Source organism: Chenopodium quinoa, unplaced genomic scaffold (assembly GCF_001683475.1).
Source record: "Chenopodium quinoa cultivar QQ74 unplaced genomic scaffold, ASM168347v1, whole genome shotgun sequence".
NCBI classification, from domain to species: Eukaryota; Viridiplantae; Streptophyta; class Magnoliopsida; order Caryophyllales; family Amaranthaceae; genus Chenopodium; species Chenopodium quinoa.
In genome coordinates, this window is record NW_018744464.1 from 749,079 (window position 1) to 776,772 (window position 27,694).

General features: G+C 35.5%; 2 protein-coding genes across 2 annotated transcripts; both read right to left on the reverse strand.

The window, feature by feature from the left end:
* Positions 1-202: 202 nt before the first annotated feature.
* Positions 203-2,658, reverse strand: LOC110697487 (transcription factor SRM1-like). The gene is made up of 2 exons (XM_021874859.1): positions 1,790-2,658; positions 203-926 (listed from the first exon to the last, which is right to left on the reverse strand). The coding sequence occupies exons 1-2, from the start codon at positions 2,164-2,166 to the stop codon at positions 569-571; spliced, it is 735 nt and encodes a 244-aa protein (XP_021730551.1). The 5' UTR covers positions 2,167-2,658; the 3' UTR covers positions 203-568.
* A 16,627-nt stretch (positions 2,659-19,285) lies between these two features.
* On the reverse strand, positions 19,286-20,589 carry LOC110697464. Its single transcript, XM_021874831.1, has 3 exons — positions 20,022-20,589; positions 19,730-19,980; positions 19,286-19,645 (listed from the first exon to the last, which is right to left on the reverse strand). The coding sequence occupies exons 1-3, from the start codon at positions 20,587-20,589 to the stop codon at positions 19,286-19,288; spliced, it is 1,179 nt and encodes a 392-aa protein (XP_021730523.1).
* Positions 20,590-27,694: the final 7,105 nt, after the last annotated feature.

Genomic DNA, 27,694 nt, shown 5'->3' on the forward strand with positions numbered 1-27,694 from the left:
GACTCTTGACTCAAAGTTTCAAATCCAAAATATTTTGGATTGGATCTAGACTCAACCACTTGGAGTCTTTCTTTTCTTCATGATTTAACTCTTGGTTTCATAGACGATCCACAAATCCAAATTCAACAAATCTCAGCATCACAAAATCAGCCTCGAATAAAAAGCACAAACCAGAATGAAAATAAACCAATTATATCCAGAGTATTTAGCAATTGAGATATCATGATGTATAGATTCCATCTTAGACTGCTGTAGTTTAAAATAAGAAAAAAGACTGCTATAGTTAAAATTACAAGTACATTCTAACTGTCATCTAACACTTTCCATCATGTAGTGCCTATGTTTACTTGTCCTTTCACTATCCTAAAAACCACTTCATTCATGGGTACTTCAACCCCAAAACTCTGCCCTCATATTTACTCCACTCACACACCACTACACCTGTATTCCCTTTAAAGTATAACTACCAAACAAATTCTACAACACACAACTTCCTTATATGTACAGAATCAGACATTCAGACTGTATCGGAAACCACCACTACCACCTTTGTTTCACTTCCATACATTTACATTGGGAACCTGAAAGTTTGATAGCCAAATGGGGAACCCTCTTGAGTAGTATTAGCAGCATTGAATGGGGGTGATGCACCCATTTGTTGATATGCTGTATGATGGTCCATGGCATTGCCTCCAGGTTGCGGAATCCAACTTTGTTCTACAGCAGGCCGTGCAGCAGATTTCTCATCAACGGTGGTAATATCATGGATGCTTGATCTTTTCCTTTCTTTCTTGCCAGAGTTTTGACGAAGGTAATACTTCTGCGCGTGGCTGGCCACTTGGGTTGGAGTTCTTGTCACCACCACATTCCTCGATATACTCCTCCAATCACCCTTACCATACTTCTCGAGCCCAATCAGGAAAAGCCTGTTTAGACAAACATTACAGAAAATCAATTATAATGGCATATAAGCAAACAACATAGGATTACCCAGCGCGCAGTACAAAGGATAACTGCGCTAACTGCTATGAACCCCAACCTGGTCAATAAGTAGATTAAACAACGGATATATGATTTGCTTTTCTTACCAACTAACTAAAATATCATTGAAATTAGGTGTCTGTCTTTGTAATCCAGCTAATCAAAACTAGGTTTGAAAGATATTTTAATTAAGCTTTCGTGCTAGATTACTACTCCTAATAAAACGACCTGTCAAACCCAGATAACTTGGACATAATTGATTAAATATAAATTCTACATTTCATACCCATCCTTATTACCATCCATTTCCAACCAAACTTCTACCAAATTGTGGTCACAAACTAACCCCGGTGTCCATACTACACCCGAGTATAAAATTATCCCTCTTGCATCATCAAGTCCTCCAATGCTCCACATTCGAGCATTCGATGAGGGTTTTCTTAAGTGAAAGGGCGTAACACATTACACCCGAGTGTACAACAAAATTAACAAAAATAACCAGTTAAAGCTAATTATCCAGCAAAGAGACACTAGCACATTATTTTGTTGTTATTAAAAAATAATAACAATTTGGGCATTTCGACAATTATTCACAAATATATCAGAATTCAAATTTATACCTCGTATCAAACATAACAACAAAAAAGCCAATTAAAATTTCCTAAGCAAATATTTCAAAAAGTTATAATTAATCCCAACCAAATTAAAACTAAACAACAACAACAACAACAACAACAACAACAACAATAATAATAACAATAATAACAATAATAACAATAATAACAATAATAATAATAATAATAATTACCTGTGTTCTTCTTCAGTCCAAGGAGTACCCTTCTTTCGCTCAACATCATTTTGTTTAGGCTTATTAGCATTACTGTTATTACCATCAGACGACCCAAAAGATATTTGATTCAATCGATTCGACGGCGACTCGGTACCAAACCAAGACGCAGCCAACTCGTCGGAGTAACTCGGAAGTTCAACAAGACCCGAATCGATCTGCTCGACGTCGTGAAGAAGAGCTTCATAGTGGTCTCTTACCTCCGTCGCTGACCTCCCCGGAACATGGTCGGCAATTTTCTGCCACCGCTCTTCCGTCGCTAAATCCCCGAATATTACTAGAGCTTCCTCGAACAACTTGTCCTCTGCTCTTGACCACTTCCCCAAATCACCTCTCATTCACCAAATTCAATTTGCCCTACAATTGGGGTGTTATCTTTTGAAATTGTAGCAAATTTAAAGAGGGTTTTGTATGATTTTGATGAATTGATGGGTAATTTCTAAATTTTTAGCTGATATTCTTGGTGATGTGATGAAATTGGGGGTTTAGGAATTGGTGGTAGTTGAAATGAAAATTGAAGAGGGTTATAAGTTAATTGATTAATTAAAGTAAGAGTAGGATTTTGTGAAATCTAGAATCTAGAATAAGTGATTGAGTTTGGATAAAATTGGGATTTTATTTATAGGAAGATGAAAAAAGAGAGAGAAAAAAAAAGAGGAAGAAGACAAAAGGGGTTCTCGGTGGCTTTAGAGTGAAGGGCTGCGGGGTTGAGCTGGTTATTAATTAAGGGATGTACTGGTTTTTCAACATTTTCAACACGTTTTTGGGTTTAACCTCTTCCTATTTTTGAATTTTGTTGGGTGGAAGACCGCCTAATTTTGGGATTTTTTTTTTTGGGTGTGTTTAAAATTTAAATTTTACATTTTACTGTATCATTTTATAAATATTGAATTTAAAAATTAAAGTAACTCTGATAATACTGACCAAATAACCCCATAACACTAACGAAGTAACCTTTTGATAGCTGGTCACACGTCACATATAAAAATTAGTGAATTAAAAACTAATTTCCTTTCTTTTTTTTTTCTTTTTGCCACAAAAAACTAATTCCCTTTATGAACATGTATTTCTTTCACAAATAAAAAAAAAGGTTTTAAAACAAATTCCTCTTGTATCGTCTATGTAGGATCAGTTTTGAGATTTTATTTTATTTTGGCTCATTATAATTCGCTACACCTTCAACGATTTAAATTAAAACCGCTAACAACATTAGCGATTATATGAGGTTTAACGATTTTCATTAAAGTAAAGAGATCGGTTAATATAATGGAGAAATGTCATCTCTTTGTACGTATAAATCTAGAATTCTTACGCTCTCACTTTACTGCTTTTGCATAAACTTTTGTTATTTACAAAGTAGGGAAAGTGATGACCGATTGTAGTACAGTCCTATCGAATGTTGTTTTTTTAAATCGCTAATTGTAGAAGTAGTTTTTAAACAAAAATCATTAATATACATCGATAGCGATTATATGCTGAACCAAATTTTTATTTTTAAAAAAAAGATAAAAAATAATCACCCAGCACTAATCCTAAGTTGACGGTACTTTAGGAATTTGTTTTAACTTCGACGTAATGGAGTAATTTATTTTTGTTTTAATGATATTGTGGTTTATATATAGTACTTAATTAAATTATTACGAGTATTATAAAGAACAATTTAATTTGCTAAATTATCGTGTCCAAAAATAAATAAACCTTGAAATAATGCTAGCTTGAAACTATTCCTCAAAAAGGTTAGTTGTGTCCACGTAGGATTTCATACTTCAAAGTAAAATATTTTTCTTATCTTCAATTTATAGTCTTAAAAAAACTATAGGACGCTTTATAAGGATCAAACTAGGGCTGAGCAAAACTATTAAAAGATTCAAATATCCAAAGATCCAATCTGTATCCGATCCGATACTTTAGAATATCTAATTTTATACTATTTTTGATATTAATTTGGGCTCAATTTGAAAGGTTTGCTTATATTTCTTTGATCATTTCATATTCAAGCCACATCGGATGAGCCATACTTATTCAATTATCGGGTACACAATTATGTGTTTTCTATAAGCCCCCACTTTGAGCGAAGCTGTAACACCCCCAAATCTCCCTCTATGGAAATACCAGTATAATACGTATAATTATACCGTAGAGATAGACTTAGGTGTATTACCGCCGCGTGATTACGAAAGGCTACTCAACTTACTAACCAAAACCAATACTTTGCGGCGGAAAGTTCAATACGTTCTTTATTAATAATAATAAAATAGTAACCATAGTCATGAGTACTCATAATTGAACAAAGACCAACATTCCTAATCTAGGTGAAGAACATTCCTGGGACTCCCATATGCATAATTCTTGACTCCACCTGAAATAAGTCAACACTGCTTACCATTATGGTAAACAGGACGAACGAAAACAAATAGGAAAGACGGATTAGCAAAATATGCTAAATACGATAAGTACAAGATAATGTAAACTCAATTTATTTGCAAACATACTTTTAAAACCAATTCCAATAATTAATCCAATGAATTCCAAAACTCATGTTTCAAAACCAATTCTCAATAATTCAATAATTCGATGAAACGATTTATAAAACCAATTCCAATAATTCAATATTTCAATAATCAATTCAATAAAACCAATTCCTCTTTTTAAAACCAATTCCTTAACCAAGTGTGCACACCTCCAAAGCTAGTCTCCTTATATTTCAAGGCTATTCTTGAGGAAAGACTCGGTCATAAAAGTCCAAAGTCTTATCTACCAAATCCGCATAGTGGGATTACTTCAATATGCTTATAAAGATTTAATAATAATAATTCAATAACTCCTTAAATAAAATCAACCTTAATAATAGGTTAAATCAAAACTCTTTTATATTTAATTCAACATGTCTTCAAAATCAACCTTTTAATAAATACTTGAGAATTAAATCTCTTATAAATAACTTTTCAAAATCAATAACTCTTCCTTTGAAAAACCTTTTTAAAAGCTCTGTAAAACAATCCAAGATACTTTTTTTTTTAAAACCAAATTCCTTTAAACATAATAAATAATTTCAAACCATGCAAAACATGATACTAAAATCAATCCTTTAATTTATTTATCAAAACCAATTATTTAAACATGCTTTTATTTTTTAAACTATAATTTAATTCAATTCAATTTAAATTCAATCATCATAAAAATCACTCAAACATGGTTATTCAATCCAATCAATTTCAAAGGTATCTAGCCACCTAAATGTACCTAGATTCCGAATATCAATCAACACTTTGCACTTTCAACGTTCAATCACGAATACACCTTGCAATTACTATAACCTTATGACCATAAGGTTATCACAATATCTTTAGACATAAACCCAAATCTAATGTGCATGGACTATAAAACTCTTTTAAAAATAATACTTTATAAAATTATAACTTTGAAATAGGTATTTATATTTTAGAAAACTAACCATGAAGAAAATAAAGGAATAGGATTAAAGAGAATTGAATTTGCGTTGGAAAGAATATAATAGACACAACTTGTAGAGATCATAACTCCTTTGATATAACTCCTAATTGGGTGATTCTTGAGCCTAAACTCAAGGATTCTTTGATAGGAACAATGTTTTGTGAAATAGAAAAACCCAAATACTGACCAGAAGTGCCCGAAAATTATCTCCAAAGATATACAGGCAGATTTTCTTTTAGAAAAGAGGAGAAGAAAAGTAGGAAAAGGTTAAGGGAAAAGAAGAGTAAAAGAGAAGAAGAGAATTGAGTTTTTGGTGTGAAGAATATGAGAGGTATGAGGGGGTAATTATAGGCTAGCTCATGCATGAATTATGGTAGGAGAATGTAGGAAGAATTATGGTAAAAAAAATTAAGGAATTACTTGGAGAAGAGAATGAAAGAAATATGGAAAGTTTTGATTTTTTTTTTTTTTTTTTTTTTTTTTTTTTTTTTTTTTGTTGACAAGAGCAAATGTATTCATAAAATCAGAGTTTACAACCTACAGAACAAGAAATTAAACTTAAAATATGGCTTTTAACACTAAAGCCGTTACAACAACTTTTGAGACTAAAGACGAAAATAAACTTGAATTGGCCGGATAAGTCGCAGATTAGGGACTCCTTACAAACCAAGGAGCAAAAATATACTACATTCCAAGAAGAGAGCAACGGAGGGGATCGAAACTGTTTGACCATGGCTAGCACATCCTTACCTGGCGGGATCAACTCATCATCCAGTAAGGTCATCAAACGGGTCACTTGAACTAGTGACCTTCCAATCAATAGCTTTCCTTGTTGGAAAGAAAGCTTTGACAAAGTTGAGGCTCGAGAAACCCCAAAAAAAGTTTGGGCGCCTGCTTCAGATAATAAGAATCAGGAGTAATGACCAAAAAAATCATTACATCCGAGGAAAAATCGAGAAACCAAACTCATACCACTCCAACAACGTACACACTTCACCTAAGCCAAGGCCAACTTCTTGTTCAAACCCCCAACAACCGCACCTGTAACCTCTCTTACCACAATAAACACCCCACTGTCCTTAACAAAGGGGCTTAACTCCCACTGCACAAAACCATCCGAAATACTATAGCCAAAACAACTGAATAGCCCATAAAACAACCAAAGGGGGCTAAAACATACCGTAACAAAAAATAAGGCAAGTAAACTCTGATAAATACTAAGAACAAACATACTTAAGATAGGGAACAAACCAGAGGAGAGCACCGTCCAACCCGACAACCCGAAACCACTTACACTAGGAACCTCAAAACCTTAGCCCTAACTTCACCGTTTCCGTCACTAACTACTCTTGACGGCGGCGTTAGACCTAGCCCTCCAGTGCAAGGACCCACGAAACCCTAACCCTAACTTTACCGTTTCCGTCACGGTCAAAACTACTTATGACCTTTATGACGGCGGCGTTAGGCCTAGTCCTTAGGCCTTGTTTCACCGGCGGAGAGACCCTTTGAACGAACACAAACCTTCCACACAAAGGTGGGCAACGACGATGGAGGTGGACAATCTAAACACTCCCCTCAGAACCTTCAAACTTAGAAAAGGCTCTCACAAACACTTCCAAAGGATTAAAATCCCCAAGAAGAAAGAGGATAACGGAGTGAGGAAACCTCCAAATCCAAGAAGGGGAAAATAAAATAAAGGGGAAGAGGAATAGAAACCAATAGAAGAAGAAGACAGAGGAGGGGAAAAGATGACGCAGAGGCTGCGGCGGCCGGAGCTCCGGCGGCTTTCTGAGTTTGGAGCCACCTCAGAGCAGAACGAGGAGTTTAGGAAACGAAAAACAGAGTACCCTCGCTTGCCGGCGCTTGGCAGATTAAAAGCAGGGGAAGGGAGGAAACTCGCCGGAGAAACGGCTGCGGTGCCGGATCTCCGGCGAGCACCTAGATTTCCGGCAGGTGTTTTCTTTTGAGGAGGAGAGAAAACAGAGACTTTTGAGGAGGAGAGAGAACCTGACTTTAAGTTTTGATATTAAGGTGATTAAGAATAATAGATAAGGAAAGTGTGTTGTCATGAAAAATAATATGGAAAAAGAGATTACTTGGGGAATAATAAAGAAAGATATAAGGTAGGAAAATAAGATGATCAAATATTTAGAAGATGGAGAAATAAAATTAAGGAAAATAAGAGATTTTAAGAAGATAATTAAAAATACAATTTTCCAAAATAAATCACCCAAAATTTGACCATGTGGGCCAAAAATATTGAGCTTCCATAGCTCAAATATTCGGATCCTATTAGTATATTTTAGGGAGTTATTTTGCTAGATTTAAGGAATTAAAAGTAATCGTGTAAATAATATTTATTGTATAAAATAATTAATTAAAAAGATACCAATTATTTACTAAATAAATTAACCTAGAAAATAAGATTTTTCACAGTAGGAAAATCCGAAAATCTTAATCAATAGTTAGGAATTTTTCGGACCTTATTAATTAAATAATAAAATATAGTTTTTGCTTTAATTAAGTTATCCGAAATATATAAATAATCCGGTTTTTAAAATAAAATAAATGGATAATAAATCTTATCCAAAATCCAAAATAATTATTGAGTTTTAAAATGTATTTGGCGTCAAAATTCAAATATCATTTTGGATCCAAAATTCAAATAGTAAAATAAGTTACCAAGATACCCCTTTTAGAAAATATTAATTAATTAGAAAATATGTTTCAATAAAACGGGGTATTACAGAAGCTTTTAATGAAAGGCAAAAATCAAAGTAGTCAAGTCTGAACAGAGGATAATTTGAAAAGTTCGATGACTCCAAACTATCCTTAGCACATGTCGACATTCGCAAATACTTGTGTCCTTAAGAGACATTGTTGTAGTCGTTGTTAAAATAGTTCCGGCAAAGTTCGATTTTATTACACAAACACTAGCTTGATGTTAAAAAGGAAATGCTTCAAACTTAACACAGACGGTTCATGGATGAATTTGGACAATGCTGGTGGGGGAGGTGTCATAAGGTGTGCAAAAGGGCTCTGGCAGGAAGGCTTTTCTATTAATTTTAATGCCATGTCTGCTGCTTCATCTGAACTCCTTGCTATTAGGGAAGGTCTACTTACTGCACGGAAGAGGAGAATTCAGTTCCTTGATCTTGAAACTGATGCGGATGCTCTGACTAAAATGCTGAAAAACCCGTATTCTTTCAAGGATCATGATCAAGGTAACATCATCAAGAATGTGGCTTCTATCCTAGATCGATATTGGAATGTCACTATATTTCATGCCAAAAGGACTGTCAATTTAGTGGATGACAGATTAGCCACCATTGGGAGAACAAAGGTGAAGAAAGGAGAAAAAGAAATATAAAGTATCCTAGAGACCTTTGATTTGGTGGAGTTCTTGAAATATTGACATGATTTGTGTGCCCCGTGACCTAATTAGAACATGGACTATGACATCTTTAGATTTTTCAAAAAAAGAAAAAAAAAAAAATTGAAATGGAGTTGGATTAGACTTGGATCAAGTGATAAGTATATATGTGTGTGTCATACACTAGGATTCATTTGTAACATTGACTTAGAATTGAGTTTGTGTGATATGAACATGAGCTTGAGTGTATGGACATTGAATTGGCGAGAGAGAGAGAGAGATGCTTAGACTTGAGTGGCGTTGGACTAGGGTTGGACTTGAGTGACTTGGTTTTAGACTACTAAACTTGACTTGGATTTGGACTAAGACGATGGCCCCAAGACTTTAGATTGAACATATATTGGGTTGGATTTTAAGAATTGGAAAACTAATTTTGTTTTTATAAGGACCCCTTTTTGTTTTTGAAAACGTGGGTTGTCTACTCTGGCTTGGAACTTCCTAGATCTCAAACACCAAACCCTATTTAAGATTAGACAATAGGACTTCTTTTTTACATTTGAGGGTAGATATAAGGAATATACATTTTTTTCAATATCGTGTGTAATTGTAAGTTAACAATTGCAACATTGTTTTTGTTTGGATTAATAAATTTACCATCACTTTTATTTTATGTTGAACAACGAAAAGTATCATTGATAAATAGGCATACGACATTTTTAATAACTATCATCGATCTCTTGACATAAAAGGACATCAACACAAACGTCATTGACAACCCTACTCACGAAGATCTACAAGACCGGGATTGGAAACTTAAGACAAACTTTGTTTTGAAATTCTGAATCTTTAACTTATAGTATGCTCAATCTTAGAGAGGCAAAAGTCATTTTAACGGTACTGAAAGAAGTGACTAATTAAATCAATATAGCTAAAGAAAAAAAAAATAAAATCAAAAGAGGTATTTTCAAACAATAATGGTACTATGTAATTAATACTACCTCCGTTTTTTTTACTTGACACGTTTTAACTTTAACGCTATTCACACACTCCCCCTTTAACCACGTTTTGTGCTTTATACGTAAGGAAAAATATAGTCATGTGAGATTTTGTTAGATTCGTCACAATATATATTTTCAAAATATCAACTTTTTATAATTTTTGCTTATCGGTAATTAAAGATATTAATGGAAGAATTTGTACACTGACAAACGTGACTAAAGAAACGTATCAACTAAAAAGAAAATAGAGGAAATATACCATATACTCATGTCCTAACGGTTTTTCAAACATGAAAATCAAGGTATGAGGAAAAGATATAGGAGAAAAGAGGAGTCGTGAACAAAAAAATGGCACTAGCTACATCCACTTGGATGTGTATAATCATATTTTCTAGTGAATGTTTAATGATGATACAACTAACATTTTATTAAGAGGTTGTATTTCATTTTGATGTGATCAATATTAAGAGTCTATTTTTATTTAAAAGTTGTACTTTTTGACAATAATATTCTTTTTTGATGATTTATCATCATTTTTTTTCTTTTTTGTACTTGATAGAGTATAAAACATATTCATGGACTTCAACCATCAGCTTAAACTTTTGGTTAAGTTGGTCCTTTAACATGGTATCGGAGCTAGCGTGATATAAAGGTCACAGGTTCAAATCTCATCGACCCCTCACTGGACATCATTCTTGAGCCTGATTGCAAGCTGATACAATAATGGTACTATGTAATCTCAGCTTAAACTTTTGGTTGAGTTGGTGTTTTAAAAGTGGTTGGGAATTATTGATGAGAGAGAGAGAAAAAAAAAGTATTGAGAATTGATGTCAAAAGTACAAAAAAAAAAAAAAGGATGACAAATCATCAAAAAGTACAATCTTTAATTGGAAATAGGCTCTTAATTTTTTTTATTTTTTTTAAAGCAAGCTAAGCATATCATTAATTAGACGAAATGCAATCCATGAATACATACGGAGTAACATTTTGGGGACAATGATTCTCCCATATTTGTTCCACTCCTAAAGGGATAAGCTTAGCTAGAGAATGGGCAACACAATTCCCGTCACGTTTCACATCTGACCAAGTAACAGACTTAAAGAAAGTGCAAAAATAAAGAATATCACCTAAAACCGTATGCAACTCAATAGAGTTAACGACATTCTTGGACAAACGATCAATTACCAGCTTGCAATCAGGCTCAAGAATGATGTCCTGCATCCCATATTTTCTTCCAATTTTCAATGCGAGGAGCAATGCCTTCGCTTCAGCCACTTCAGGAGGCCAGAAAGCCTTCGTTCTGCGAGTGACAGTCCATAAAATCCTCCCCTCGTGGTTCCTGGCAGCCACACCCAAGCCAACCCAGCCTTCATCCGCAAGAGACGCATCAGTGTTCAGCTTCACAACATTTTTAGGAGGAGCGTGCTAAGAGTTTGGGCTTCGAACAGGGCAGGAAGTAGCAGTAGATGCGAGTGGCATAATTACCATATATTCCTCAACATACGTACCTTGCAAATCTTTGGGTGAAAATTGCATTTGGGGTGGATTTGTTTTCGAAAATTTTGAGGTTTCTTTCCCCCCAAATGCACCAGGTTAGAAACATCCCATGTTGAAACACTTTTTATCAAGAGTTTTCCAAATTTCCACCAAATCGCAAATAGAGTCAGCAACCTCCCATTAGATCATTTGCTCGCATTGGAAGTCCACCCAAAGTTCCCTTACACGATTACAGCCCATAAGCGCATGTTCAGTAGTTTCGACATCTGTTCCACACCATGGGCAGGATGCATCAGTAATCAAATGCCTTTGAAGAAGGAGGCTTCGGGTTGGTAAAGTGCCTTTGCGAAGCCTCCAAAAGAATTGCCAAACCTTAGGAATTACTTCAGCTTTCCAAATCTCCACCCAGGCATGGTGAAATTTGTCTAAGTCACATCCTTTCCCAAGTAAATAAGCTGATTTAACCGTGTAATCACCTCCTTTAGAAAACGCCCAACACAACTCATCATCTTGCCTCTTCTCACTTAGAGGAATCGCAAGAATGTAGTGCCTATCTCGGTCATTAAATGCCTCCTCAATCAAGTCTGTACGCCACTCCATGCTGTCAATATCAATGATGTCTTCCACCTTTCGCAAATCATCTCGTACAACACTGGAAAGGAAGCGGCCACCATCATCAGCCACCCAGGGATCGTGCCAAATGTTCACATTCTTGCCATTCCTTATCCGCCAAATTATGCCTTCTTTGATAAGAGCTTTTGATGACCAAATGCTCCTCCAAGAATAGCTACCAGCAAGCCCCAATGACGAATCAAGAAACTCACAATTGGGGTAGTACTTAGCCTTCATAACTCGGCCAAGAAGGGAGTCGGGAACCTTAGTAAGTCTCTAAGCTTATCAACCCAATAGAGCATCATTAAACACATTCAAATCATGGAAGCCCATACCCCCTAAGCACTTCAAAGTACACATCAATTCCCAATTTTTCCAGTGATTTTTCCTTTTTCCCTCAGATGAACCCCAAAAAATCCTTGCCATTATCGAGTGAATGCGCTAAATGATTGAGACTGGGAAATTATAAACTCCCATCAAGTATGTGGAAATTGCTTGGATAACAAATTTTAGAAGAATTTCCTTTCTGGCTCTCGAAAGCAACTTCTCCTTCCAATGTAGGAGTTTCTTCCAAATCCTATCAATGACTGCTTCAAAAATTCTTTTCTTTGATCTGCCAATGATAGTAGGGATACCAAGGTACTTTCTGTGTCTGTCCACCTGTCGCATTTTTAAGATGTTCATCAAATCTTCCCGTTGCTCTAAACTTACTCCCGAACTGAAAGACACTTCCGACTTCTCATAATTAATTTTCTACCCGGATGTCTGTTCATACTGGTTAAAAATATCAACTACAATTTGACAATCCTGTTTAGTAGCCTTTATAAAGAGTAAGCTGTCATCTGCAAAAAGAAGATGAGAAATTTCCGGCCCGTTGCGGCTAGCCTTAGCCCCTTGAAGACTCTTTTCCCGTACCTTATTCTACATCATACTAAAAAACACATTAGCCACTAGAATAAAAAGATATGGGGAGAGGGGGTCTCCCTACCGGAGACCTCTGGTAGGGGTAACCGAATCATAGATACCTCCATTTATGACGAAGGAGTAAAAAACAGTCGTGACACACCCCATTACTAAATTCACCCACCTTCTGTCAAACCCCATAGTTTGCAATAATTTCCGCAGAAAGCCCCACTCTATCTTGTCATAAGCCTTTCTTATATTGAGCTTCATAGCCACAGTTCCTTTTCGCCCTTTACTTCTATTGTTCATAGTATGAAATAATTCTAGAGCAATCAGAGCATTATCAATAATCAATCGGCCCGGGACAAAGGCACTTTGATTTTCCGACACAATACCAGGAAGAATATTTTTTAGCCTAATCACAATCGACTTAGACACCAACTTATATAAAACATTACAAAGAGCAATAGGGCGATACTCGGCCGTAATAGTAGGTTTTTGCACCTTCGAAATTAGCACAATATTAGTATTATTAACATGACTCGGAGAAGAAGAACCATGCAAAATACTACTAACAAAACTAGTAATCTCATCACCGATAATGTGCCAAAAATGTTGGTAAAAAATTGCATGCATAACATCCGGATGAGAGCTTTGCAAGGGTGTATTTGTTTTAGGGCTTCGAGAACCTCCGTCTTCGTGAATGGCCTCATGAGTTCCCTGTTATCTTCTTCTGAAATTCGAGCAGTCACAGAGCCAAGAACCTCATCTATCATGCTATCATCGGGATGAGAAGAGGAAAACAAGGATTCAAAATGTTTCTGGATGATCAGTTCAATTTTCTCTTCGTCGTCACACCATCACCATTGAAAATTCAAGCAATGTAATTCTTCTTTTTCCGTTGAGAGGCTTTGTGGTGGAAGTATTTCGTGTTCTTATCTCCATCATGTATTTCAATCACACGACTTCGAATGAACCAATAAGCTTCAAGCTTCTCATTGAGATCATCTAAAGTCTTCTCAAGCCTCGAACACTCCTCAATAAGTAAATCTCTGTTACTCACTGTGAGAAACGTTTTTGTTTCTCACAGTGGCAGTTTCGTAAATAAAATGTACCATCATGACTAAAGTGGTACAATTTTATCATCCATTTCGTAAATAAAATGTACCATTGTGGCTAAAGTGGTACATTTTATTTACGAAACTGCCACTGCGAGAAACAAAAACGTTTCTCACAGTAAGTAATGGGGGCTCCCTCCTCCTCAATACTATCAACCGAAACACTCCTCAATTGTGCATCATGAAGTGCTTTTTTTGCCTTGGAGATTTGCTTCTCTAATTTGTGGAATTTATCACTACTCCACTTCCCCAATCCCCTTGAAACTTCTGCAATGCGCCTAATAGTTGGCTCACCCGAGGACTCATCCCAAGCTCGCTTCACAGTTTGTTCACAAGAGTCGTCCAAGAGCCAACTTGTCTTGAATTTGAAACCTCTCTTTTTCTTCTTTTTTGAGTTACCTTGCTTCCTTTGCATCAAAAGAATAGGCACATGGTCAGAATTACTGCGACATAGATGTTTCAAAGCAAAGTTCTTGAATAAGTTACACCAAGGAGTGGTAGCCATGTAACGATCCAGACGTTCTCGTACTCGATTTTGAACCGAAATGCCCTTCTCCCAGTATACCAAGAGCCTTCAAGCCCCAAATCACACAACTCACAGTCCCCCATAGCTTCTCGAAATTCACAATTTCCCTTCTCACCTTATCCGCCCCTCCTTCGATTTCCTCATAGGTAAGGATCTCGTTAAAATCACCTCCAAATAAAATTGGGAGATTAGTCTCAGTACATAAGTGACGAATTAGTGACCATGTCTTATGCTTTTCTTCTTCTTTAGGCCACTCGTACACCCCGACAAACCTCCAAGTACCCTCCTTACCCTTCACTTCTCCACTGATGTGGTTTTGGGAGAAAGAAGTGAGTTGAAAGTCAACACTCTCCTTCCAGAAAAATCCCAAACCACCAGCCTTACCCCTACTCGACACTCCAAACACATTTGTGAAGCCTAGGAGCTCTTCAAGACCCTCCACTTCCTTCTTATTAATCATCGTCTCCGATACAAAAATCATATCGGGGGCAAAACTATTGCTCCATTTTCGAAGCTGTCGAACTGACCAGGAGTTGCCCAATCCCCGACTCTTAATTTTGATTACCCTAAAATAAAATACAGGCTCTTAATAAAAAGACGAAGGGAGGAAAAGACGGAGGGAATATATATATATATATATATATATATGTATATATATATATATATGTATATATATATATATATATGTATATATATATATATATATGTATATATATATATGTATATATATATATGTATATATATATACATATGTATATATATATACATATACATATACATATATATAACGATTAAAACAAATTACAAACCCTCAAACTCAAACAGCTTTCACTCTCTCTCTCCTCAATCTAAAAGTTAGTAAGTTTCTTTCTCCTCAAAAGCGCCAGAAGCAGCTCTGAACTTTCTCCTCCATTGAAACAACTTCTTTCGCTAATTATTTGTAGTATAGTTAATCTAGGGTTTTACCATTGCTAAAATTGTGCTATTGGCTTGTTTATTTAGGGTTTTCAGATGTAATCGCCTTCAATTGATTGTTCGAATGTTATTATTCGATTACTCATTACTGCTCGATTTTCTTCTGCTCGAATTGCTTACAATTGGTTTCTGACCTTTTGGTTGAAGACAAACCCTTGGTTGTCTGAGTACTCATTGTTTTAGTTCATTGCTTTCTCGTATGAAGTACTCGCTATAGTTTAGTGTTTGTTATTAGTTTTTTTGTACGGGTTTACAGTGATGAAGCTTAGTGTGGACTAGAGTTTATGACCTTCGGTTTGAAGACAAACCCCTTTGTATTATCTTAGCGGATATATATTAGATTAGATATATATCAGCTTTCCTAACCTTTTAGATATTAGATTAGATATATATCAGCTTTTGTATAGTTATTGTTTGTTTTTGTATTGATTGCCTGTATGTGTATGAATGCTTGTGGGTTGATTAGAGTTGATGATGATACTTTATATTATCTTAGTGGATTTCAGTGAGATCATTGATTTATGATCTGATTGTTACACACACTGAAGCTCTTATCACTACAGTAGTTGTGTTTGCTTTGTGTATTTCATTATTGTGTATGTATGTATGTTGCTATGACGATATTGGAACACGAGAGTGTTCTTTGGGCAGTGGACAGGATCTATTGGTCTTGTTGTGAGCCTTTTTTTTTATTAACGACTTCTCCTTCCACCGAGCATTAGACACGAATCTTTCATTTGGTTTTAGATACTCCCTCGTTGCTCCACTTTTCATTTTCGGCCGTATTAGAGTATTGAAATAGATTAAGTAATTAAAATCGGATGGAATATTTAAATTTTATGTTTTGAATTCTTATTTTGATAGCTTAGATTGGTCTTTTGTGAAAAAACGTGGAAATAATGTAACACATGATTTGTATAAGTGTTTGTGAGTAGTTGGTGTGGCTAAATTTAGAACATAGGAAAAAAAAAACTTTAGAACATAAGTAGATTAAATTTAGAACATAGGAAAAAAGAAATTAGAACATAGGTAAAAGAATATTTAGAACTTAGGAAAAAAAAACTTTAGAACATAGGTAGTAAAAATTTAGAACATAGGAAAAAAAAAACTTTAGAACATAAGTAGACTAGATTAAGAACATAGGCAAAAAAATTTAGAACATAGGTAAAAGAATATTTAGAACTTAGGAAAAAAAAACTTTAGAACATAGGTAGAAAAATATTAGAACATAGGTAAAAAAAAATTTAGAACATAGGTGTAGAATATACGAACAACTTTAGAACATAGGAAAAATTTCGAACATAAGAAAATGATTTGCAACATAGTAAAAATTTAGAACATAGAAAATTAGAACATTGGGAAAAAAAATTAGATCATAGGAAAAATAATTGGAAATTTAGAATATTGGGGAAAAAAATAAGAGCATATAAAATAAGTTTATAACATAGGGTGAAAAAATTTAGAACATAAGATAAAGTTTAGAACATAGATAGAAAAAATTTAGAACGTACAAAAAAAAAATTAGAAAATAGGTAGAAAAAATTTAGAGCGTAGGATAAAATTTAGAGCATACAGAAAAAATTTAGAACATAGGAAATAAATTTAGAACATAGACAAAAAAATTTGAATGTAGGATATATATTTAGAACATGGACAAAAAAATTTAGAACATAAACAATAAAATGTAGAACATAGGAAAATAGTTTAGAACATACATATATTTAGAGCTTAGATTGAAAATTTTAGAGCTTAAGCAATAAATTCTAGAACATATGCAAATAATATTTAGAACATATGATAAAACCTATTAGCTCAATTGGAAGAGCACTATGCAAATGCATAGAGGATGTAGGTTCAATTCCAACATTGGTTATCTTTATAAATAACTTTAAAAACTTCAAATGTTTTTTTTTTAAAAAAAAAATCCAATAAAACAAATTAAATTAGCACTAAGTTATATGAGCAGAAAATAAGTAGACTAAATTTAGAACGTAGGAAAAAAAAAACTTTAGAACATAAGTAGACTAAATTTAGAACTTAGGAAAAAAAATTTAGAACATATGTAAAAGAATATTTAGAACGTAGGGAAGAAAAAGAAAAAAACTTTAGAACATAGGTAGTAAAAATTTAGAACATAGGAAAAAAAAAACTTTAGAACATAAATAGACTGAATTTAGAACATAGGCAAAAGAATTTAGAACATAGGTAAAAGAATATTAAGAACATAGGAAAAAGAATATTTAGAACATAGGAAAAAAAAACTTTAGAACATAGGTTGAAAAAATTTAGAACATAGGAAAAAAACTTTAGAACATAAGTAGACTAAATTTAGAACATTGGGAAAAAAAAATTAGAACATAAATAGACCAAATTTAGAACATAGGAGTGGGCAAAAAAAAATTAGAACATAAAAGAAGAATTACATAAATGCCATTACTAAATTATCATTTTAGATTGTTGGATCAAAACTAATAAACGGCTGAGATTAGTTCTTATCTAAGATTGAGTTTTTATATAGAGGAGGGTTCTTATATATATATATATATATATATATATATATATATATATATATATATATATATATATATATATATATACCTTTACTTATTTGGGCTAATAAACCAATTTGAAAATTGATTTTTAGACTCACTTATGTACTCCCTATGTCTTTATTATTTCTTCCTACTTGAATTTTTGTCTTTTAAATAACGGAAATTTCACCATATACCACTGAGTTTAAGCATAATTCACCGTATACCACCAAAAACTTTCTAATACACCATATACCACTCAGTTATTGTATATTAACACAAAATGCCCTTTTTGCTAACTGTCGTTAGTCTGCTGTTTGGGGGACTTTACTAATTCACCATATACCATTAATTTATAAGTAATTTCACCATATACCATGTAGTTTAAGGTTAATTCACAGTATACCACTTTTTTAAAACGGTAACATTTTTTGAAAAAAAATAGCCGTTGCACATTGATAACGGCTATTTTGTCTATATAAAAGCTGGGCGTGAGGGATTCATGTTTCAGGTCACTCTTCTAAACACATTTGCAAAGATGTCCACACACTCGAAATCATCGTCGTCCGGTTTTGTAAGAGTGCCTAACAAAGCGTGTTCTTGTGGTAGGAAGTTTGCAATACGAAGTTCTGAATCGGCAAAAAATCCGCAACGGTTGTACTATAAGTGTGATGAGTGTGACACATTTAGATGGTGCAAGGGCAATGTCGAGCAAAATGTCCAATCGGGTTATGAAAATAAAAGTAGGGGAGGGATAGACACCCAATACTATGGAGATGAGAGGTTGTTGAAGCAAGAGTTGAAGGACCTCAAGCGAAGAGTAGTAAGGCAGCAAAATATAGTTGATGTAGCAATAAAAATAGGAGTACTTATGTTTTTGTTAATTGTATTTTTAGCCTTGAAATGATTAATGTAAACAAAGTGCATTAGTTATATGTAGCCTTGAAATGATTATTGTAATCAAAGTGCATTATCATTCCAAAAATTATGGCCACATAATTGTGCATTAACACTTAAGGTCAAATAGTAATCCCTAAAAAACAACCAAGTACTTAACAGTTTGTTGAGCAAAAAACCAGAAACTTAATAAATTTTTTTAAAAATTATCCTCAAACAAAGTTGACACATCATGCATGGCAGCTTCAAGGTTGCTGACTGTCAGCCTTTCTCTTCCTCCCCTTCCTTTGGCTTGCTGTGAAGAGGTTGCTGCATCTTGTGCCTTTTTTGCTGCTTCCTTCCTTGCCTTACAGGTTAAGGCATTGTGTCCCGATACGGAGTTCTGTCAGCTCATTAGGGTCCATGTCAATTGCTTTGTCAAACCTGGAACCCATTCTTTTCATGCACCAATTCCTGACAGCTGGTTTAGTTTTTGAAAAAAAAAACAAAAAAAAAAAAAACAAATACAGCACAAACAAATTCACAGATATCAGAACAAGAAATAAAGTACCAACTGAACTCATGAAATAAAGTGTCAGTTAATACCTTCCAGTAAAGTGAACACAGGCATGTCTCTGTTGTCCTTTGTAAATGAGTTGAATGACTCAACAAAGTTTGTTGTGTTATGATCACAACAAACAACTCTGTCAAACTTGTGCCTAGTCCACTGCTCTTCAATATTTGTCATGTACTCAAATGCTGCTGCATCATACTTCTTTATCTTTGACATTGCTTTGTCATACACATACTCATTATAGGCATTGGCTGCAATCCAAAATAGCTTATGGAACTCTGTCCCACTCCATCCAGCAGTCTTGCAATTTGAGTACAGATGCTGACAACAGACTCTCCTTGTTGCCCTTGGGAACACTTCAAAAAGGGCTGGTTCAACACCCTTCAGGGAAGATTAAACACTTGGTTAGTGGTCATTCACATAAGAGAAGCAAAGTTGAATTACAAAAAAAAGCAAGACACTAACCCTCATCCTGTCACTTATAAAAGTCCAATATTCCTTCTGGCAACCATTCTGGGCAAATAAGTGTCTTAGGTTTCTGAAGAAATAAGACCAGCTTTTTATGCTCTCTGTATCCACCAATCCATAAGCTATTACAAAAATTTCATTGTTACCATCAATGCCTACTGCAGTGAGCATAATTCCTTTATAATACCCACTTAGATGTGCACCATCATCCCTATAATGGGTTTGCAACCACTCAAGAACCCTTTCACCTGAGCTGCAAAAGAGAAGAAACATGCCTTGAATTTGGTACCATTAACCCCATTGTCAGTCCATGTGATCAGAGCATATGAGCCAGGATTTGTGGCTTTAATCATCTCTGCATATTTTGGTAAAATTGCATAAGACTCTACAAAACCACCATGAATTTGCTCCCTGGCTAAACACTTCACTTTATAAAACAATCTGAGCTTCACTTGGATCTTAAACCTTTCCAGGCACATTCTTTGTAATGATTCAACTGGAGTCTCTGGGTTTGCCTCTAAGTCTTGCCTCAACTGTCTACAGAGCCATGCTGAATAGACCATGGGGTTCTCTTCCAGCCTCCCACAAGTTCTATGTTCACCTTCTAGCTTCTTAATAGCCCAGCTCACCTTATCAACAAGAACTGCTGCATGAATCCTCCAATTGCAATCACTGATCAGACACCTAGCTGTATATCTGTAATTATCAGCATAGTCAACTGACACTGCAAAGCCTTCTTGTACGCAAAAATCTCTGAATACCTCATGAAATTGTGTTTTGTTTTCAAAGATTAACCAAGGTTCTAGCTGAATTGACCCAAATGGTAAGTTAGCCCAAACCTTGCCATTTCTGTACATCTTGTCCAGAGCATAAGATCCATCTAGGTAATCTTAAAATATCTTCTCTGGTATGTTATCAGCTAGGTCATCCTCTTCCACAATGTAGTCATCATCAAGGTTCAAGTCCATCTCCACATCACCCTCATCTTCAGAAAATTCATAGTCATCATCATCACTATCATCAAATGGCCATGGATCAGACTCACTGTCAGTTTCTTTAACAGGCATAGGTTTTTTGCTCCTAGTATTGATTTCCCTCCCTCCTCTTTTGTTTTTCCCAACCTCAACACCATACTTCTTTGCTGTGCTTCTAGGCACCCTCCATTCAGCTGGTTTAACCCTTGTTTGTTCTTTAGGCTTTGCTGCAGAACTAGAAGCACCTCTAGTTTGGGTTGGTTGCCTTGATGCAGCTGTATTTGGTTGAGGTGGTGGTGGTGGGGGTGGGGGTGGTGTAGGTTGCCTGGGTGGGGGTGGTGGTGTAGGTTTCCTGGGTGGGGGTGGTGGTGTAGGTTGCCTGGGTGGGGGGGGGGGGAAGCATGGTGTGTTGGTGTTGTTGGTGGAGAAGGGTGCTCTTGAGAAACATTTGGTGGAGATGGAGGCTGAGTTGGTTGAGTAGATTGTGAAGGTTGGGTTTTTTTCTTCCTTGGAGTTACTTTTTTCCTTCTAGGATTTTTTTTGGGTGGTGATGGTGTCTTACTTTTTTCATTTGAGGGTTGACATGGTTCATTTTGTGAAGGTTGAGGCTGAGAATCTCCTGGAAATGACTCATCAGCTGCTGTAGTGTGGAATACCCTCACATATTCAAGCACATCATCTTCTGCATTCACAACAGGGACCTCTACAACAACAGTATATGGTACTTGAGCATTAAGCTCCTCCTCAACTTCTTCAGCCTCTGCATTTTTCCTTCTCTCTTCCTCCTTCTGCCTAATTTGGTCAACCCTATTCTTCACAATTCTAGCCCAACTAGCTTCTGCAGACTGAAAGACAACAGATGGATTTTGTGTCTCTTCTATGAACACTTCAATTTCATCCTTCCCTTCATTCCACTCCCACATTTTCAACATTGCCCCACCATCCACTAACTCCAACTTACGATTAGTTCTAGGTTTACTCACAAACAAAGTGAAGTACTTAGGGAGGAAAACATTCTGCTTCACTAAATCCTCAAACATATACTCAAATAACTCCATCAAATTTGTCTTATCAGTATCATCTACCCTAACATCAAAAGTACCACTTGGCGAACGAACTAACAGCCAAAGTGCACTCATCCTATTCATGAATAATACACAACAAAAATTAACAACACACACCAACACATCATACAAAACACATCATACTTAACAACAAACTTACTTATAAATCGCATGCAACACATCATTCACACATAATAACATAACAACCACACTCACATAATCAATGTCGAACAAACCCTAACCCTAACTCAATTTCACAATAAACAGAAAAATCAGGCCTCGAAAAACAAATTGAAAAGGATAATTTTACCTTTAGAAAGCTTGATCGAGCCCAGGTGCGAATTACGACCGAAATTCAGTCAAGAACAACTTCCTCTCTCTCAAACTTCACCAAGTTCGTTCTTTTTCCAATCACAAGCCCCAAATTGAAAACATACTGGCAATGTCGACCTTGGATCGATGAAAGTTTGAAGCTTTTTGATTGATTTTGGGGTTCGATTTTAATGGAGAAGAACAGAGAGAAGCTTCAATGGAAAGGGGAAATGGGGGGTCAATTTTTTCAAACTAGAAAAATTATGTTTGGGGGAGTCAACCCTATCAATGGCGCCAGTTAGATGTATAAGGGCATAATGGTAAAGTCCCCCAAACGGCAGACTAACGGCAGTTAGCAAAAAGGGCATTTTGTGTTAATATACAGTAACTGAGTGGTATATGGTGTATTAGAAAGTTTTTGGTGGTATACGGTGAATTATGCTTAAACTCAGTGGTATATGGTGAAATTTCCATTTAAATAAATTTTAAATGCAAAAACATATAGAGATTGAGGGGTGTTATGGCATTGACTTGATTACAATCTACTGTATATTACTTCGTTTTATATTGCTCTAAAATATATTGTTAGCACAAAAATTAAAGTTAACGAGAGAAAGTGTGTAAATGAAATACTACCTCCGTTAACAGTTAGTTGCAACGATTTAACATAAAGTAGAGAGGAAAAATGTCCCATCGTTGTAACTAACTGTTAACGGAGGTAGTAGTAAGATGAAATAGATAAGAATGCAGGTGAGTTTGAGAAAAAGGTGAATTGAGTAAGAGGGTGGCGAAAAAATGTAAGTATTATGGGGTAAAATGCTAAAGAAGTTAAAAGAGTTTGCCAAAATTGAGCATATGTAAGAAAAAAATTGATAAGGTTCGATAATAAAGATTGAGTCTTACAAAAGTTGCATAAAGTAATATAGAGTAGACTTGGCAAAGCTGACCTGATCTATACCCAATCATCCGAACCGAAATAATCGACTCGAGACCCGATCTAGACCCAATACAATGACTTGAAACATACCCGAAATTTGAAATGATTCGACCCGATCCGAAGTGGAGTTAACCTGTTTTTAACCCGATACTTGAAGTGACCGAACCGGAATTTACCCAATTTGCAGTTACCCCAAACGCAAAATAATCTAACTTGATTTTAACATGAACTTGACCTGACATACTAGATTTGAAATTAACCTGAACCATACTGGCCTGAGCTTGACCTAGAATCTCAAACCAAATTGAGCTTGTCTAGAAATTCCGACCCAAAATGACCTAACTCAAACTTGACTCAAGTCTCAACCTATTACTTGACCTGATCCAATTATATATTGGCTCAAACATACCTAAAATCCGAAATGACCTGAAGTGATTGTACACCAGATACTTAATGATTTGACTCAAATGACTTGATTGTCAAGTCGAGTGTAAAATGTTTAATGTAGAGGTAAGCAGTAGGGGTGAGCAAAAAATCACGGTACCCTAAATCGGAACCGGAACCTGTTAGGAACCACAGGTTCCGGAATCGGAAACTGTAGAAGAGGTTCCGGTTCCGGGTAACAAAATGGAGAACCTGTTGCAACAGGTTTCAGGTTTTCAATTTTTTGGAACCGGAACCTATAGGGTACCCTGTAAACCTGATAAAAGTATCATTTATTTTCAAATTATACACCAATTCTAACTTTTTTTTTTAATAATAAATATTAAAATTACAATTATAAATATATGTATTAACCTAGTTCAAAACTCGTGATATGCACGACTTTATAGTACAATAGTATTTCATTGTATTCTTTTATTAAAAAAAACCTACAAAATTGAATCATTGTAAGTAAAAAAAATAACATAAATAAAATGTACAATAAACATCATGATATTTTATAGTACAAGTAATGTGAAATGGAAGGAGTAACAATATTTTAGTTTTCTTAATATAAAAGTTTACCCTTATTCTCAATTAAAAGGTACTCACTATTCATGTTATTCTTGTCAATAACAAAATAAAAGGGAAAAATTGCTAAAAATAATACAATCTTTCGTCCATTCTTTTTTTAATAATACAACCTTTTAATTATTTTTAAGTAATACAACCTTTAAGGGGTGTTAATTTTAAATAAGACAAAATTGGATTTTTAGTGGATTTTGAGGGTAGGAAAGGGGAGGGGATGAGTTTTTGGTGGTGGGGATAAGGAAGGAGGGAATATCCCCTCCCCTTCTACCACCTCAAAACTCACCGAATATCCGATTTTATCTTGTTTAAAATTAACACCCCCTAAAATTTATAATATTTATAAATAATCAAAAGGTTGTATTATTAAAAAAGAACGGGTCCAAGGTTGTATTATTTTTGACAATAATTCCAAAAAAAAAATTGATAATTTTCTAAGGAGTAGTTTATAGTGTTAAGTAACTATTTTTTTTTTATTCTTTATCGCTATATTAGTTAAATTATTATTGTTGTGCTTCATTCCCTTTCCTAAATATAAGGGCAAAACTTAACAAACTTATTTCAATAATAAAAAAAAAAGTAACAAATTTTTTGGCGTGAAATTTTTTAATGTGGTGATGACACGTGTACTTTGGGGATAATTATGGGGATTACTTTAGTATATAAGTATAGATTTGTTAGACAAATACTATTAGTTTGTTTTATTTGCGAGTTGTAAACATTATAAATTAGTGACCAACTAGTTTTTTTTATTAAAAAAATCTTCAAAAAATTAGTAAGTACGGAGTATATTACAAGACAATGTACCGTGAATCGGAAACGAAACCTACAATTTTCAGTTCCAATTTCCAATTTTCGGGAGGTTCTGGTTTCAATTCCCATCATGAGGAATCTGTTACAACAGATTTTGATTTCGATTTCAGGAATTTTAACAGGTAACTTGCAAGCAGTCGTCTGACGTATGAATGTATGAAACGTAATGTCGTGGACTAAAAATGAGCAAGGCCGTCACATAAAAGAAGCCCAATTAACATCCAAAGTTAAAAATAGTAGCACGGCAACGTTGACCAATACATTTTTTTTATATAAACGCTTTAAATGTCGGCAATAGCGGCCTCTAAGAAATCGACGCCTAAAACTACGGTGAAAATGACGACATAAGTGTCAACATCAAAGCGCCGGCTTTTAGTCTTCAATATTTGTCGGTTTATCCATTTTCTCACTCTGCAAAAGTCTCGTTACGATGATGATCAAAGCTACTACCGTAATAGATTCTCTTTCCTAGCTCCTACGTGTCATTCTAGGCATCTGACGCGTGGCCTCCACTTACACACATTCATCCACTTATACTTACACTTGACGTTTTTGGTTTTGGTTTTGGTTTTGGTTTTGGATAAGATTGACCTAGTCACTTGCTAGTGTAAGTTTGGTTTGGTCATTTGGATTATTAAAGTACTTCAAAGTTTCAAACGTGCATACCTTGAAAAGAATTAAATTATTGAAAAATGAATGAATAAAAAATACGAGTAATAATAAATAGAATTGGTGAGATCATTGTTGTTTTTAGATTATCATGCATATTTCATTCGTTTCAAAATAAATTAATAATCCGGACGTTGTATTAGGTTGTTATTTTAATCAAATATTGTAATTATTCTCTTTTTTGCATTTTATTACTTGCTCCATTGTTGTGGACACTGAGTTTTTGAGAAATAGTAAAAAATACTTTGAATTATTTTATGATGAAAGTGAAGTTGGTTGATCGAAGAATAAAAAAAATAAAATTGTAAAAGCAAAAGTGAATATTAGTGGGGAGGAGATTCAATATGAAAAACATTAAAATATTATATGAGGACTACTAGTGGAAAAGGAAATTGTAAATGCTATTAAAGTTTTTTTTAAAGAAATGGAGCAAGTATTAAAATACAGTTGTAAAAGAAAAGTGAAGCAAGTAATAAAATAAGGAGGGAGTATGTATTTAATATTGGAAAATGTTATACATACCCAGATATACATAGTGATTTGGGTAAAAATATCCAAGGCCACGTGGCCCAATAAGATGGTGACACGTGTCACCCTTAAAGAGGTTCAAAATGAACCTCTCATCTGTTGACACATGCATCTACAATGATTGGGGAAAAGGCGGCCTTCAAGGCCCAATTCCCGAGACAGCCCACCATTCCTAGGTTTCTGTAACCTAGGATAACGACACAAACGCCAAGACCCTATAAATAGGGAGATATTTCCACTTGGGAGTACATTCACAAATATTCACTAAAAACAGAGCAATCATTAGTTGCAAATATTCTCCACTTGAGAGAGCACTCTTGATCTCGAAATCCGAGAAGATACTTTACTTTCCGCACTTTTTACATCATCCGAACACGTTCTAACTTGATCGTCGGAGGAGAAACTCCACCCAACCGGAGTTTCCGTTGTTTTGTAGGTATAGGTGCTCGGAATCCAGTCTTGGTGTTGTAACTCTCCCGAGGGACACAGAAAACCCCAAAACATTTGGCGCCGTCTGTGGGGAGAGTACTTCTAAGATGGGTTCACAAGATCTTGTACCGCCTCCTAATGAGAAACGGCCTACAACCGACTTTGAGGTTTGTACAGACCAAGACAGTGGTGACGACATCGATGTCGAAACCCAGACGGGTCACTTAGAATCAGGCGCACCCGTCCCATGGAAACAAGGGAACGGGGCGAAGATCAAGCTGGTCAAAGAGAGCCAATTGAACAGGCATCTGAACAACCCCAGGCGATAGAAGGTGCAGCCTCAGTTACTAGAAATAAACTCATTAAATTCATGACAAGTTTCAAAGGAGAAATCAAGGACCTAATCAACAAGAAGACGACTAGCTCAAGCAGGGGTCAGTCGGCCAAGATGAAAAAGCCAGTCAAGGACCAAGTGCCTACTCCGCATCCCAAACCAAAGGATGAGAACCGGCCCTTGATTAATCTGTCTAAGATCCGATTCCCTGAAACAAGGAAGAGGAAGGCCATCCGACATCTTCAGCCGGATGGATCAAAGAAGACTTATTCTGATGCTCGGATGTTAATCCAACAGAAGAAAAGTCAACAACTGTCTAACTCGGCCTCAACGTTGACTTATCCAGATAGCTTACATAATACCTCAATGAGGTATTCGCAATCAAACCGAGAGGGTCAGTCAGGCGGCCTGTCCGTCCACTCTGGCCCTCAGATAATCCATTCGGCTCTGTATGTGCCTCAGAAGCCATACATGCCGTAAAGGTAACAATAAATGCAACCGGCTCTCTTCGGGGGTCAGGCGGCACAGAATGTCCAACCTTTGGACTGGCAGCTTCGTCTGCTCAAACTTGGGGAATAACCTTCTACGTTCTCCAAGGAGATAACCGAGGTGGCCCAGCTGGCCAAGGTTAAGAATGTGTTGGTAGGTACTTATGATGGTACCACCAACCCTGAAGATCACTTGATGGCCTACACCAACCTCATGTACTTACAGGGGTTAGATGATTCCACCTGGTGTCGATGCTTCCCAGCTACATTGAAGGGCATTGCCCAACGATGGTTTGATAACATGCCAGCTAGCTGCATCAATAGCTTCAAGACGCTTGCGTGCTTGTTTGCTTTTAACTTCTCCATGAACATCCCTGCTAAGAAAACAAGTCTAAACTTGGGT